Source organism: Harmonia axyridis, chromosome 1, assembly GCF_914767665.1.
Source record: "Harmonia axyridis chromosome 1, icHarAxyr1.1, whole genome shotgun sequence".
Taxonomy (NCBI): Eukaryota; Metazoa; Arthropoda; class Insecta; order Coleoptera; family Coccinellidae; genus Harmonia; species Harmonia axyridis.
The window spans coordinates 33,063,302-33,075,472 of NC_059501.1; the positions used below are offsets into that span (position 1 = coordinate 33,063,302).

The following is a 12,171-nucleotide window of genomic DNA, read 5'->3' on the forward strand; positions in this document are numbered from 1 at the left end:
ATTCGATGAAAAAATAAAGTAAATAAGTATTTCGACCTTCGGTTTGTTCGGAATCAGACATTCCTTTGACTTTTTAACCACATTTCTTTCGGCGATAATTGAAGCTGTATAAATATGTTCAATCATGGCCGAAGGCGAGTTTGTCCAACATCAACATCTAGAATTCTCTACCCTGGTAATATTAACCGAAATTCTTGCTTTTAATCATTAGGTTCTCATTTCAAAGCCTGTTTTCATTTCGAAAGGGAGAAACCACCCAGAATTAATTCTCCACATTCTGATCCTACTCTCCAGGGTTCCTTCAACAATAAGGATCCTCCAGAAGAGAAATCTGAGGAGGCACGGATTGTGTTATTCATCGTTCTAGGCAGAATGTGTATTCAGGTTATTCTTGTTGAAACCCTTCCTTTGTTGCGAAATTATTGATGCTCAATTCTGCTGTGTTTGGAAAGTGGGTTGTATTACATTATTGAAGCAGTTGTTAGATATCCCAACCTTCTTGACTTTTGGAATTATTCCGTTTCAATTTGAACCGAAGGTTGATTAAATGAAGTTGGAGCTTTAGATACTTCCTATATATTTGCGAAATCTGAAGATTGTTCTCAGTGTTGATGAATTTTTATCAAAGGTTGTAGAGTGGAAAAAGCAGTCGTGTTAAAAATAAAAATAAAAACCATTACAATAATCAAACTATTTAAATTAATTGAAATTGAGAATTCAACAAAGAATGAATAGATGAAAATACAAGAAGTACTCTCCTGTTGACGAATTGATCCAGTTTTCCATATAAAAAATCGTTTGGGAATTTCTTTTGAATATTTCAATCAAATTTACCCATAATGATATGGAACCCTGTTACATATCAATGAGTATTGTCTCTTACATAACTTTTGAATTGGATCAAATAAATTTTGAAATTGTACAAGGCTGAAATTGATCCAATTTTGATTTCAATAATTGATGATATATTTTTTAATAGTGGAACACTTTATCCTTCGCCATTTCATCTGATTTGAAATAGATGAAAATATATGGCCATTCTAAATTTTCATAACGAGCTATGCCTTCCCTGGGTAACTGCACACTGAAGTTTTTCGAAGCATAAAATGAACCATTTCGGAAATGAGCTTCTATATCAGAAATATTAGAATATACCCACAATAAACTCACATTCTCTATTTACATATAAAGACATAAATGGTAATCATCTGTGAACGTTCAAACTTGGAACGTAGAGAAGTTGATAAACACAAACACCAAAGCTATATTGGAAAAACTTTCCTTGAGAATAGCAGGCTTAGTCTGAATGTAACGCGCTTAAAGTGATACTTCGAAAGTGATGTGAAAATTTGCTTGAACTGATGAGGATTTCAATTGTAGGATTTAAGGTGAACTCATTCAAATAAATCCATTTTTCAAACGAAGTCAGCTGGTTCCCATGCTGGCCTTACGTATCGTTCCAAATACAAAATCCTGCACCTACTTCAAAACTTAATTTTTAGGCGAAACAACGTAGTAAATATTCATTTCTGTGTTTATTTTGAACAGAGTTGTATTAAGGCAGAAACCCTAGCTTCTCTAATTTCAGAAATAATTTCACTTTTTTAATAAAAAATTAATCGAAAACGGCGCATTATATTCGACAATATGAAGAATACCTCCATTTTTCAGGATGGTCAAATATTTATTAAATATAAATATAATATATTACTTTCAAGAATTGGGTTTCTTAATATTTCTGATATTTTTATGGTCATAATGAAGAAAGCGGACTGGAAGATGGGTATAGAATTTTTTGTTCGGAGAAGATTCATCGAATTAATGAAAAACTGTATTTCGAAAATCATTTTCTGTGAAAAAAAAAATTTCATTTTTTCATAGATTTTCAACAAACTGTATCTTTGGAACCGATAGAAGAAAGAGTTTCTTCTGGTAAAATAAATTCAATTCGATTATTTGACGTCATAAATCTGTTGTTGAAACATATGTACACAGGTATTAACCCAGTATAAAGGAATATTGTTCTGGTAGTTTCAAAAGTACTCTGACTATTCTGGCTGTTGAAAATGTCTACTGAAAAGTTATACAGCGTTCCCGAACATCGAAACATCAATATAATACAGGCCGAAACTGCTGCGATCGAAATCAATGAATTTTGATTTTATTTTGTATCATTGTTTTGGTTTTCATAATGTTGGAAGCAACACGCTCTAGAGATCTCGTATGACATGATTTTTGGACGCGGCTGACGAATTCGGAAATTGAAAATGATTTTGTCACCAAATATAATTTTGAGAATATCAATAAATCATTATTCTGGGCTTAATATCTTGAATTTTATCCTAGCAGATTTATCAGAAAAAACTGAGAAATTTCTTCAGAAAATTATCAAAAGTCAAAAGTTGATGATGTAACCCTGAGATGACTACCTAAATAACATACACTCATCGGAGCATTATTCAAAAATTTGTTAGCGTTTACAGAAAACATGTTACTCAAATAAGAAACCGCTAGCTCCCCTACTCTGACAACTTAGTATTTTTGGGCAGAACCATCAAAATGGAATATCAAGTTATTCATTCTTTTACACTTAAACATATGTGAATAACATCCTTGTAAGGTTAGTTTTTCAAAATCCAAAAGTTAATATTTCACCCGCTAGGTGCTTCTCAAAACAGTTGTTTCTCATTACACTGATAATACTCGTAAAGCAAAAATTTCAGTTCTATGGAAATGCGTTAGTCAAATAATGAATCGCTCTCGCTCTCCTACTACTTATATATTGAGTTTATCGTGATTTATTTATTACCAGCGGATCTGTAGAGTCATTTCCCCCTGATACAGTTCTAAACAGTCGATATTGGTTCAATAAACGAGTTTGAATGAGCAATCAACTAAACCTTTAAAAATCAAGTACCTACAAAGTGAAAACACAATTAGTCACAAACATATAGAAAATTCGAAGTGTTGTCGAAAGTGCATCAAAGGCCGCATTCTACTCATAATTTTCTATAATCAACCCGCAAATCTTGATGAAAGAAGGATGGCTCATTTACTAGTAGTTATAATTTACCAAGTTTATCGCTGAACATTTTGATGAACGTCACCAATTGTTGTCGATTTTTGTTTGGAACGGCTTCTTTGATATTTCATGTATGCTTTTTGTATTTCAGTCAGAAAGGTTCCCTCTGAAAAACATTCTAGATCCGCCAGGGGGGGAATAAACATTGGATTAAATTTAGGAGAATAAAGTTTGATGAACTTAAAATAATTAGTTAGTAACGTTGTTTGATTGCTTCATATTGAATCCTTTTTTGAAATTTCTTATTCCTAATTGAATAAACCTTGAAATTATATCGATTGTGTTGAAATATTCATGAAGAAATCCTTATTAACATTAAAGAATTTAATTATAATGTCAACGATCGGTATCATTATGTCAAGTCTCAAGTATTGACCAGCACTAGCCTTTCAAGAATATCCATTTTTTTCTGAGAGTTTTTATCTATTTACATATCTCAAAAATAACTTTCATATATCTATTTATGCATATATTCGAAATCCATTGTGATTTTGAATACCTCACGTTTTTTCCCTCAGAAAGACTCAAATCGCTTCAAAACAAAGTATTGGAAAATGCACTCATCTTAAAAAAAAATATTATTATTATTCAGCTCTACTCTATCAAGGCCATAGAAAAGCATTGATCAAGATTGAACTCATTTCAATAAACAATAAACGGGGACCTTTCAATTCGTGTGTGATTATTTATGTTCAGAAATTCACGATATCTCAAATATCAATAAACATAAATATAATCTGCATACTCAAAATATAATTGAAAAGAATAAAATCAACAAAAGAATAATTGAAGGTTTTTCTATATAAATATATTTCTTCTTCTGGCATTTCGATAAATAATTTACAATAAGCAGGAAATCAATGTTGGTAATAAATAACAGATAATAACAATTACAGACATTTATCAATAAATATAGTTCGATTTTTGTCTATTCACAGTTAAGTCTTATACCGCACTCCACGTCTCGTTCATAATTCACAGCAATTAAATGTCCATTTTTTTTCTTAGAATATTATAGAATATAATTTCATGTTCGTAAAATTCACTTCCAATGATTTCTTCTAAAACTGTAAAATCTGGTTGATCCAATGTCTGAATTCACTTATTCTTGTATAAACTCCTGGTTGATTAGGTTCGGCACATCCTATACCCCAGGAAATTACTCCAGCAAGAAGAAACCTTTTGTCTTCCCTCTGGATCACCATTGGTCCTCCAGAATCACCTGAGAAAAAATAAAGATATAAAATAATTAGATATTCTGACTTAATTCACAAAACTCTGATTTGATAATAGGGTACGTATTTTTATTTATCAAACATTCCTATTTGCTCTTCACGAGCCGAGTTATTTTGCATAGATGGAGGAAATAACAAACCAAAGTGTGAAATGAGCAATGTTTTTCTTGTAATTCATTCAAAATTCGATTATTTTTCATTTTATAAAAGCTAAAATGATTTTCTTGTGGATGACAGGTAGGAAAGATTGCATTTCACTATATATTAAGTGGAAATGAGAGCAAATTTTCTTCGTCGGCGAGAAAAATCTGTTCGCTGTAGACTTTTCCTGAAGAGTATTATCAACTCACAAAAATTCTTGAAATGGAGCATTTTCCTTTCCGTGATCCTACTTCTCCATCGCATAGAAATTCGCTTCTCTCGAAATTGCTAGTGGCTGCAAGCTATTCAGGAAATGAGCGATCTTATTTACCCCATCAGTTGCGCGTTTTCCAACATGTCGATACGATCATATTCGTATTACTCGCCCACACAAAGCAAATTGCTTTACCAATTCCTGCTGCGGTTGTGATATGCCCCAAGCCACGCAATTTAACATTCGTCAAATTGACCCCATTCTGAATAAGGATATGCCTTCGGCTTCCAAATTTCCTTCAATAGAGAAACTTTTGATCGATTACAATTCAATAGAAATGAATTTATATCATCTATTATATTCCCACCTATTAAATATACAAGGTCTCTAAAGGAAATTTATAATATGAAAAAAGAGCAACTAGATAACATATGCCGTTCGTCGAAATTTTATTAATTATGACTATTTCCCTCGTCGTAATTTGCACCAATCAGAAACGCGCAATTTTGAATTACAAATGGTTTCTAGGTGGAAAAACTGTTTGGCAGGACCTGTCAGCAGTTTATTCGCGTTTACCCGCGGCAAAACTTGACAGTTGTTGTCACCAAAAATTATAATACCTTTGAAAACAAACGTAATTATAATCTCCAAGGACACCAGAAAACGACGCTCAACAATTTTTTCTGATTTTATTGTCAAGTGCTAGTTAGTCAGCTTATATCGTGAAAATGAGTCGCTTTGGAAGCGATTCTTTGTCTAATATTGATCTGGCGATTGAGAAAAGTATACCGTATAATACCTTCAGAACTCATATTTCAATATGGAAACAGTTCATGACATTCTGCAAAGCAAATAACTATGAGCTTATGGAAAACACAACTTTAGAACAACTAAACCTAATTCTGAAAGATTGGGCGTGGAATATGAAGAAGGAAAACTGTGAAAATTACAAAGAACTAGTTGTGAAGACAATACATAGGTAATGCATGCAGAATAATCTGTTACTCAGGAAATAGTCTTGTCAAATACCATTCGGGCATCTAATTTTTCCTGTGAAAAAAATCGAAAAAACACATTGCAAAGTAATATTTTTCGACAAAAAGCATTCGTGCAGGTGCAAAAATCCTCGTCTTCGACTCGGATTTTTGTTGCCACCAGCACTCATGCTTCTTGTCAAAATATTACTTAGCAACGTGTTTTTTCGATTCTTTTCGGAAAAATTAGATGCCCTTATGATATTACTTACGAAAATATACTATCTAGGAATTCATTTCTTGAAAATAATGAGGTTCAAATATCTAACTTCTTGTTCACGACTCTCATTTTATCAAACACCAAAATTCTGATAACTGCTTGGCAAGTTTGCTTCATGACATATCATGGCGAATATATATTTTTTTTTGTACTTTGACATGGAAATTGTTTTTCGAACGCAAACTCAAGATAAAAGGAAACCCGATAGATAGAAGTCTGTAGTTTATCTATCTCCTCAAACTTCTTCAACCAAAAAACTCGAATATTAGAGAAATTTCTTCATGTTATAGTAGCAGAATTACAATTTTCGAGAAATTCACGTACGCACAATGTTTGATCCGATCCCGAGAATCATTTCATAGCAACTTAATTCCCAAGGGTCGGGCTACCATATGACATATCCCCTGCACCTCTACGAATCGCTGCGTTCACGCGGTAAGCTAAACAATTAAAAAATTCCTTTGTGACATCTCATATAATTTCAATTTTTATAGAAATCATAGGTTATAGATATCACAAATATCTCCTCAGGGTTGGGCTGAATGAAATTCCTAAAAATTCATAAACTTACTTTCTAAAATTTTTATTATATTAATAAAAGGAATGATACACTCAGCTATACGTTTCACAATTTTGATAAATATACATAGTTAATTGTTGTGTACATGCATCTTACAGATTTCATTCCATTCTTCAAACTGTGTTTTGAAAATGATAACTTGAAACATGCATGTCAAAAACAATAAATTATAATATATTTTCATCAAAATTGTGAAACGTACAGCCAACTGTTTTATTTTTTATTAATATTTAAATTATATTTTACCAAATGATTGATTCCGATGAAAATTTCATATGAACTTCTTCAAGATTCAGATCGATGGATTAGGCCAATTGGAATACGATATCGTAAAATTTGAAATATTGAAATAATATATAGAACACAATATTCCGTTTTGAACTTGCTCACGTAAAGGATAATGTTAAAGCTTCGCTGTTCAACTTCCCGCCTTGAATATACCGGAGATTAATTTTATTTTTCAGATAATTCTCCCAGTATATGCAAGATATTGAGGAAAGGAAATGGAGAGATGGAAATGTAATGGACTCTTGCGAGGAATTCGAAACATTTTCATATCTAAGAGATTTATATAAGACGTTACCTATTACACTTTTATTGCAATTTGACGGAAACGTAGGAAAGTGGAAATAGTAGTAGTAACTGTTATTTATTGCTATACAAATGGCCATCGACCTAGGGTCCTTCAGCCTAAGTGGAAATATTTAGAGTAGAATTGATGAATTGCTTGGGATATTACGAAAACTAGTACTACTTGATTTTGAATGATGATGTTGAAGTGAACCGCGTTTCATAATATGCCTTTTTCATGTCCATATTTTGACGCCTATTTTCTTGAGTTATTTGTGAGGGGATTTTATATTTTTCCATAATCATTTCAGATATTGAATATAGATATATTTTCTGGTTAAATACAATTATACAATCAACAAAATGTAAAATCAAATTGCAACAAGAAATTATACTGTGTTCTTTCAAATTTGAGTTCTGCTACGTCGAACAGATAAAAAATCATGTTGGTAGGCCTGCATTTTAATATTTCAGGTATACAGTTGTGTTAAGCCCAAAAACGACTGATTGCATAATGCATTCTACACTATCCTGAGCAACTTTGGTTTCATGTCTGATGGTCTTATACTAGGTACTTGAGTACTCAATTTACACTGTAGATGTCCATACAAAATTCAGATGCAAATTAAGCATACGCAAATGTAAAATTCTCAGGATTTCTATATCTCGAGTTCTACAAGGACGATGTTGATGAAAATATGTATGAATACCTATGCAGATTGAGTTTATTGCCATTAAATTTTACATCCGCATCCACTCATGTACAAACGTGGAATACATTCTTTTGATCCGATTCTCATCAAATTTGCTATTGGCTTTTGTGTTGGAAGATTGAAGCTCTCATATCGGGTCCTCTTCAAGAAGTAAAAGGTCTAAGTCATGCCTAACGCGCTTCCTTATCTAACACTTTATCTACATCGGCGCGTCGGGAAATCGAGAATATTCCTACGCCTAAAGAAGTGAAGCGACCAGTTTCAGATCTAAGTAAATGTCTTGTGACTATGAATGGGTTCGGAAAGTCAAATCGGGGATTTCAAAATAAATGGTACAAAAAGTACGATTGGTTACTGGCAGTATATCTTTTTCCTAAAAAGTTGATGAGGCAACTGACATAAGTTGCCATATACAATTTTCCATTATGTAAAAAATGACAAACTTACTGAGCGATTCATTTGATTTCATGATGTAACGTCTGGAAAATTTATTTCAATTTTCGTCTGCCAAATTCGGAAAATTTGACTTGAAATCAAAATAAGTGGCTCAGACATATAATGGGGCTAATGTTATGTCGGGAGTAGTAAACAGGTTACAGGCAAAAATAAAATCTATAGCACCACAAGCGATGTTTGCTCATCGTTGTACACACGTACCCAATTTCTTTTGAGTAATGCGTGCAGTTCAGTTCAACAGGTTAAAGTTTTTTCTCTATCTTCCAGGATTACCATCATATGATGATGAAATTTGTACGTAAACTCAAAATATATGTCTCTATTACGATAATGAAAATACTGTTGATCATGATATACTCTTGAAAAAATTACATGCTTACGGAATAAGAGATAAACAACTTAATTGAAGTCAACAGAAATAAATACATATCATATGACGCATTTTTGTGCAATGGAATCGAGAATGGAATGGTACAGGGTAATATACTCGGGTCGCTCTTTTCTTGATCTATATAAATGACCTTCCACTTGTGTTTCAGGATGGTGTATTGGTTATCATGTACGCAGATGACACGAACATCATTGCTTCCGAGGAAAATATTAACTCTGCAAATTCAGCAGCAATGGCGGTATCCGAGGTGTGTCGGAAAAATAGTCTGAAAATTAACACAACTAAAACCGAGTGCATAATTTTTTTCTGCGTCCAAAAAGCCTAATGACCCAACTTCATTGCATTTACTCGGTTAAAGTTTTCAGAACTGGGGTGAACATCTAACAAGCCTCAAACAAAAATTAACATCAGTCATATATTCATTTCGGGTGTTATCGCAACAAGTTGATCAAAACGTGATGAAAGTTCTTTATTTCGCCAACTTTCAAGCACACTTGAATTATGGAATAATTGCTTGGGGAGGTTATTCTGGTATTGAACGGATCTTTGTTATGCAAAAGTCCGCTATAAGAATCATTTATGGATTACCATATAGACAACCATGCAGAGGTTTGTTCAGGAAAAATAACATCCTAACTTCAGCCGCTGGCCTTCAAATCTTCAGATGCTTTTTGTTTTTCCACCAAAAAAGACATGATTATTCCAAACAACGAGAATACAAATAATACCTGACGTAGACCTCCGTTAAATTAAACACTCTCTTACACTCACTGAAAGGAATGTACAATATACAGGGTGGCCACTTTTTTAATGGGATTGTATTGGTAACTTTTGAACCATAAGAGTTAGAAGGTCAGTCAAATGGAGAAAAAGTTGCATGCATAGAAGCATTATCAAGCAGTTCAAACAAATCGAGATTATCAGGGCCGGTTATTGAGATATCATAAGAAAAGTAAATTTTGTCATTTTGATTTTTCTTTTTTTCCCATTTTATTTCAAATATTATCAAATAATGTTACAGCAATTTTTTATTCGACAGTAAATTATCCTCAATTTGACGTAATCAGATTTCGTATCCATCGTTTCGTACTCCCTCATTTTTTTCAATACGGACCTGCATATTTTATGACACTTTTCAAAATAACTTTTAACGCTTAATTCAACAATATATCATACAATGTCATTCAAATTTGATATTCAGGTGATTTTGACCCTTTTCCAAATTTCTTTGTATCGGATCTGTGATACATTTAGGTACCTTTAGTTTAATTAACAACATTCAATACATTTCGATGAGAAAATCAACTTACTTATCTTGAACTAAATGGAACATATCAGAATCAAATCAAGAAACAAGTAATAATTATTTACAAATTTCAATTCATAACAATTAAACGAATTATCATTTAATGAGAGAAAAATCGAATGATTATTCGAAAGTGAATGAAAATTAATGAAGTAAGTGTTCGAAATGTCTACCATTTTGTAAAATGCACTTAACGGTTCTGGAACCCATACTTCTTATTTATTTGCTTATTTCGTCTTCTTGAATACCTTCCAATACATTCTCAATCTTCTCGCGAGAAATCACTATTGTTGGATTTGTCATTTGTTCCGTTGAAACAAATTACAGAATCGAACTTTATTTTGATATCATTACGATATAAGTTTTGCAAGGCTTGGTATTCAAATTTAAAATCATTGCATTCGCGTCTCTTGACTATTTTGTTAACAGCAGTTTTTGATAAATTGCATTCACTACAGATCCGACCCAAAGAAAATTGGATAAGGGTCAAAATCACCTGAAAATCAACTTTGATTGACATTGTATGATATATCGTTGAATTCAGCGTTAAAAGTTATTTCGAAAAGTGTCATAAAATATACAGGTCCGTATTGAAAAAAATGAGGTTAAGGGTGGCCCAGAGAGCACGAAACGTTGGATACAAAATCTGATTACGTCAAATTGAGAACAATTTACTGTCGAATAAAAAATTCCTGTAACATTTTTTGATAATATTTGAAATAAAGTGAGAAAATAAGAAAAATCAAAATGACAGAATTTACTTTATTTATGCCGCCCTCAATCTCGATCTCAATAAGCCGCCCTGATAATCTCGATTTGTTTGAACTGCTTGATAATGCTTCTATGCATGCAACTTTTTCTCCATTTGACCGACCTTCTAACTCTTATGGTTTAAAAGTTACCAATATAATCCCATTGAAAAAATGGCCATCCTGTATAATGTGTTTTTGAGAATAAATTTCCATTAAAATCATTATTATTATTGATACTTTTTTTCTAATGTGCCTCAGTGCCTCACCATCTCATACTGTCACTTGTCGTCACTGGTAAAAGTGTTAATTAAGTATGGCTATTAAAAGAAAATTTCTAGGACTTATACAATGAAAAATTAGGTTAATAAAGATGATGCTACACAGAGACTAAAAGGAATATTACCTTCACAGGAATCGAAGCCACCTCTCCTCCATCCAGCACAAATGAAAATATGGGGTATGTGTTCTATGTATCCAGCAGATCGATACATTGACTCGCAGACCGAGTTGTTAACCACTGGAACTGACACTTCCTGGAGAACGGAAGGCAGGGGACCATCTGAAAAATGAAAACGATGAAATATTCGCCAGCTAATCTTTCCGACTCCTGCTGCCTTCGTTACGTGTCTGGCATGTCTACTTTTGGTTGGAGCGTGACTGCTGCTCTTGAGCTTGTAGATTTAATCACTAAGTATCTCTGAGGTTCATTTTCTCTCAGTTTATGTCCCTTATAGGGAACTCTAATGGTCTGCTGAATTTCAACCGGAAAGTTTTCACACGTCAGGTAATGTTTTTTTGCCAATGTATTCTACTTGTATTATCAATTTGAAGTGGGTGACTTTACCAGTCAACTTACTAATTGATAATAATTTGTTTCCTCGAGATAAACAACGTTCATATCTAAGAGATTTATATAAGACGTTACCTATTACACTTTTATTATAATTTGACGAAAACGTAGGAAAGTGGAAATAGTAGTAGTAACTGTTATTTATTGCTATACAAAGGGCCATCGACTTAGGGTCCTTCAGCCTAAGTGGAAATATTTAGAGTAGAATTGATGAATTGCTTGGGATATTACGAAAAATAGTACTAATTGATTTTGAATGTTGATGTTGGAGTGAACCCTGTTTCATAATATGCCTTTTTCATGGCTATATTTTGACGCCTATTCTCATGAGTTATTTGTGAGGGGTTTTTTAATTTTTTTCATAATTATTTCAGAGAATAAATATGGACAGATTTTCTGTGTTGATACAATTATACAATCAACAAAATGTAAAATTGAATTGCAACAAGCAGTGTTCTTTCAAATTTGAGTTCTGCTACGTCGAACAGATTAAAAATCATGTTGGTAAGCCTGCATTTCAATATATCAGCTGTGTTGAATTTTAAGCCCAAAAACGACTGATTGCATAATGCATTCTAGACAATCCTGAGCAACTTTGGTTTCATGTCTGATGGTCTCATATTAGGT

The 12,171-nt window shown here is 32.7% G+C and overlaps 1 protein-coding gene across 1 annotated transcript in view; it reads right to left on the reverse strand.

The window, feature by feature from the left end:
* Window positions 1-3,868: 3,868 nt before the first annotated feature.
* The window catches only part of LOC123671348 (serine proteinase stubble), a 70,874-nt gene continuing 62,571 nt past the window's right edge, over window positions 3,869-12,171 (reverse strand). The window contains exons 8-9 of the mRNA XM_045605125.1: window positions 11,098-11,253; window positions 3,869-4,304 (exon numbers count right to left, since the gene is read on the reverse strand). Coding sequence (XP_045461081.1) covers window positions 4,144-4,304; window positions 11,098-11,253 — 317 coding nt within the window. The 3' untranslated portion in view covers window positions 3,869-4,143. The remainder of the gene's footprint in view (window positions 4,305-11,097; window positions 11,254-12,171) is intronic.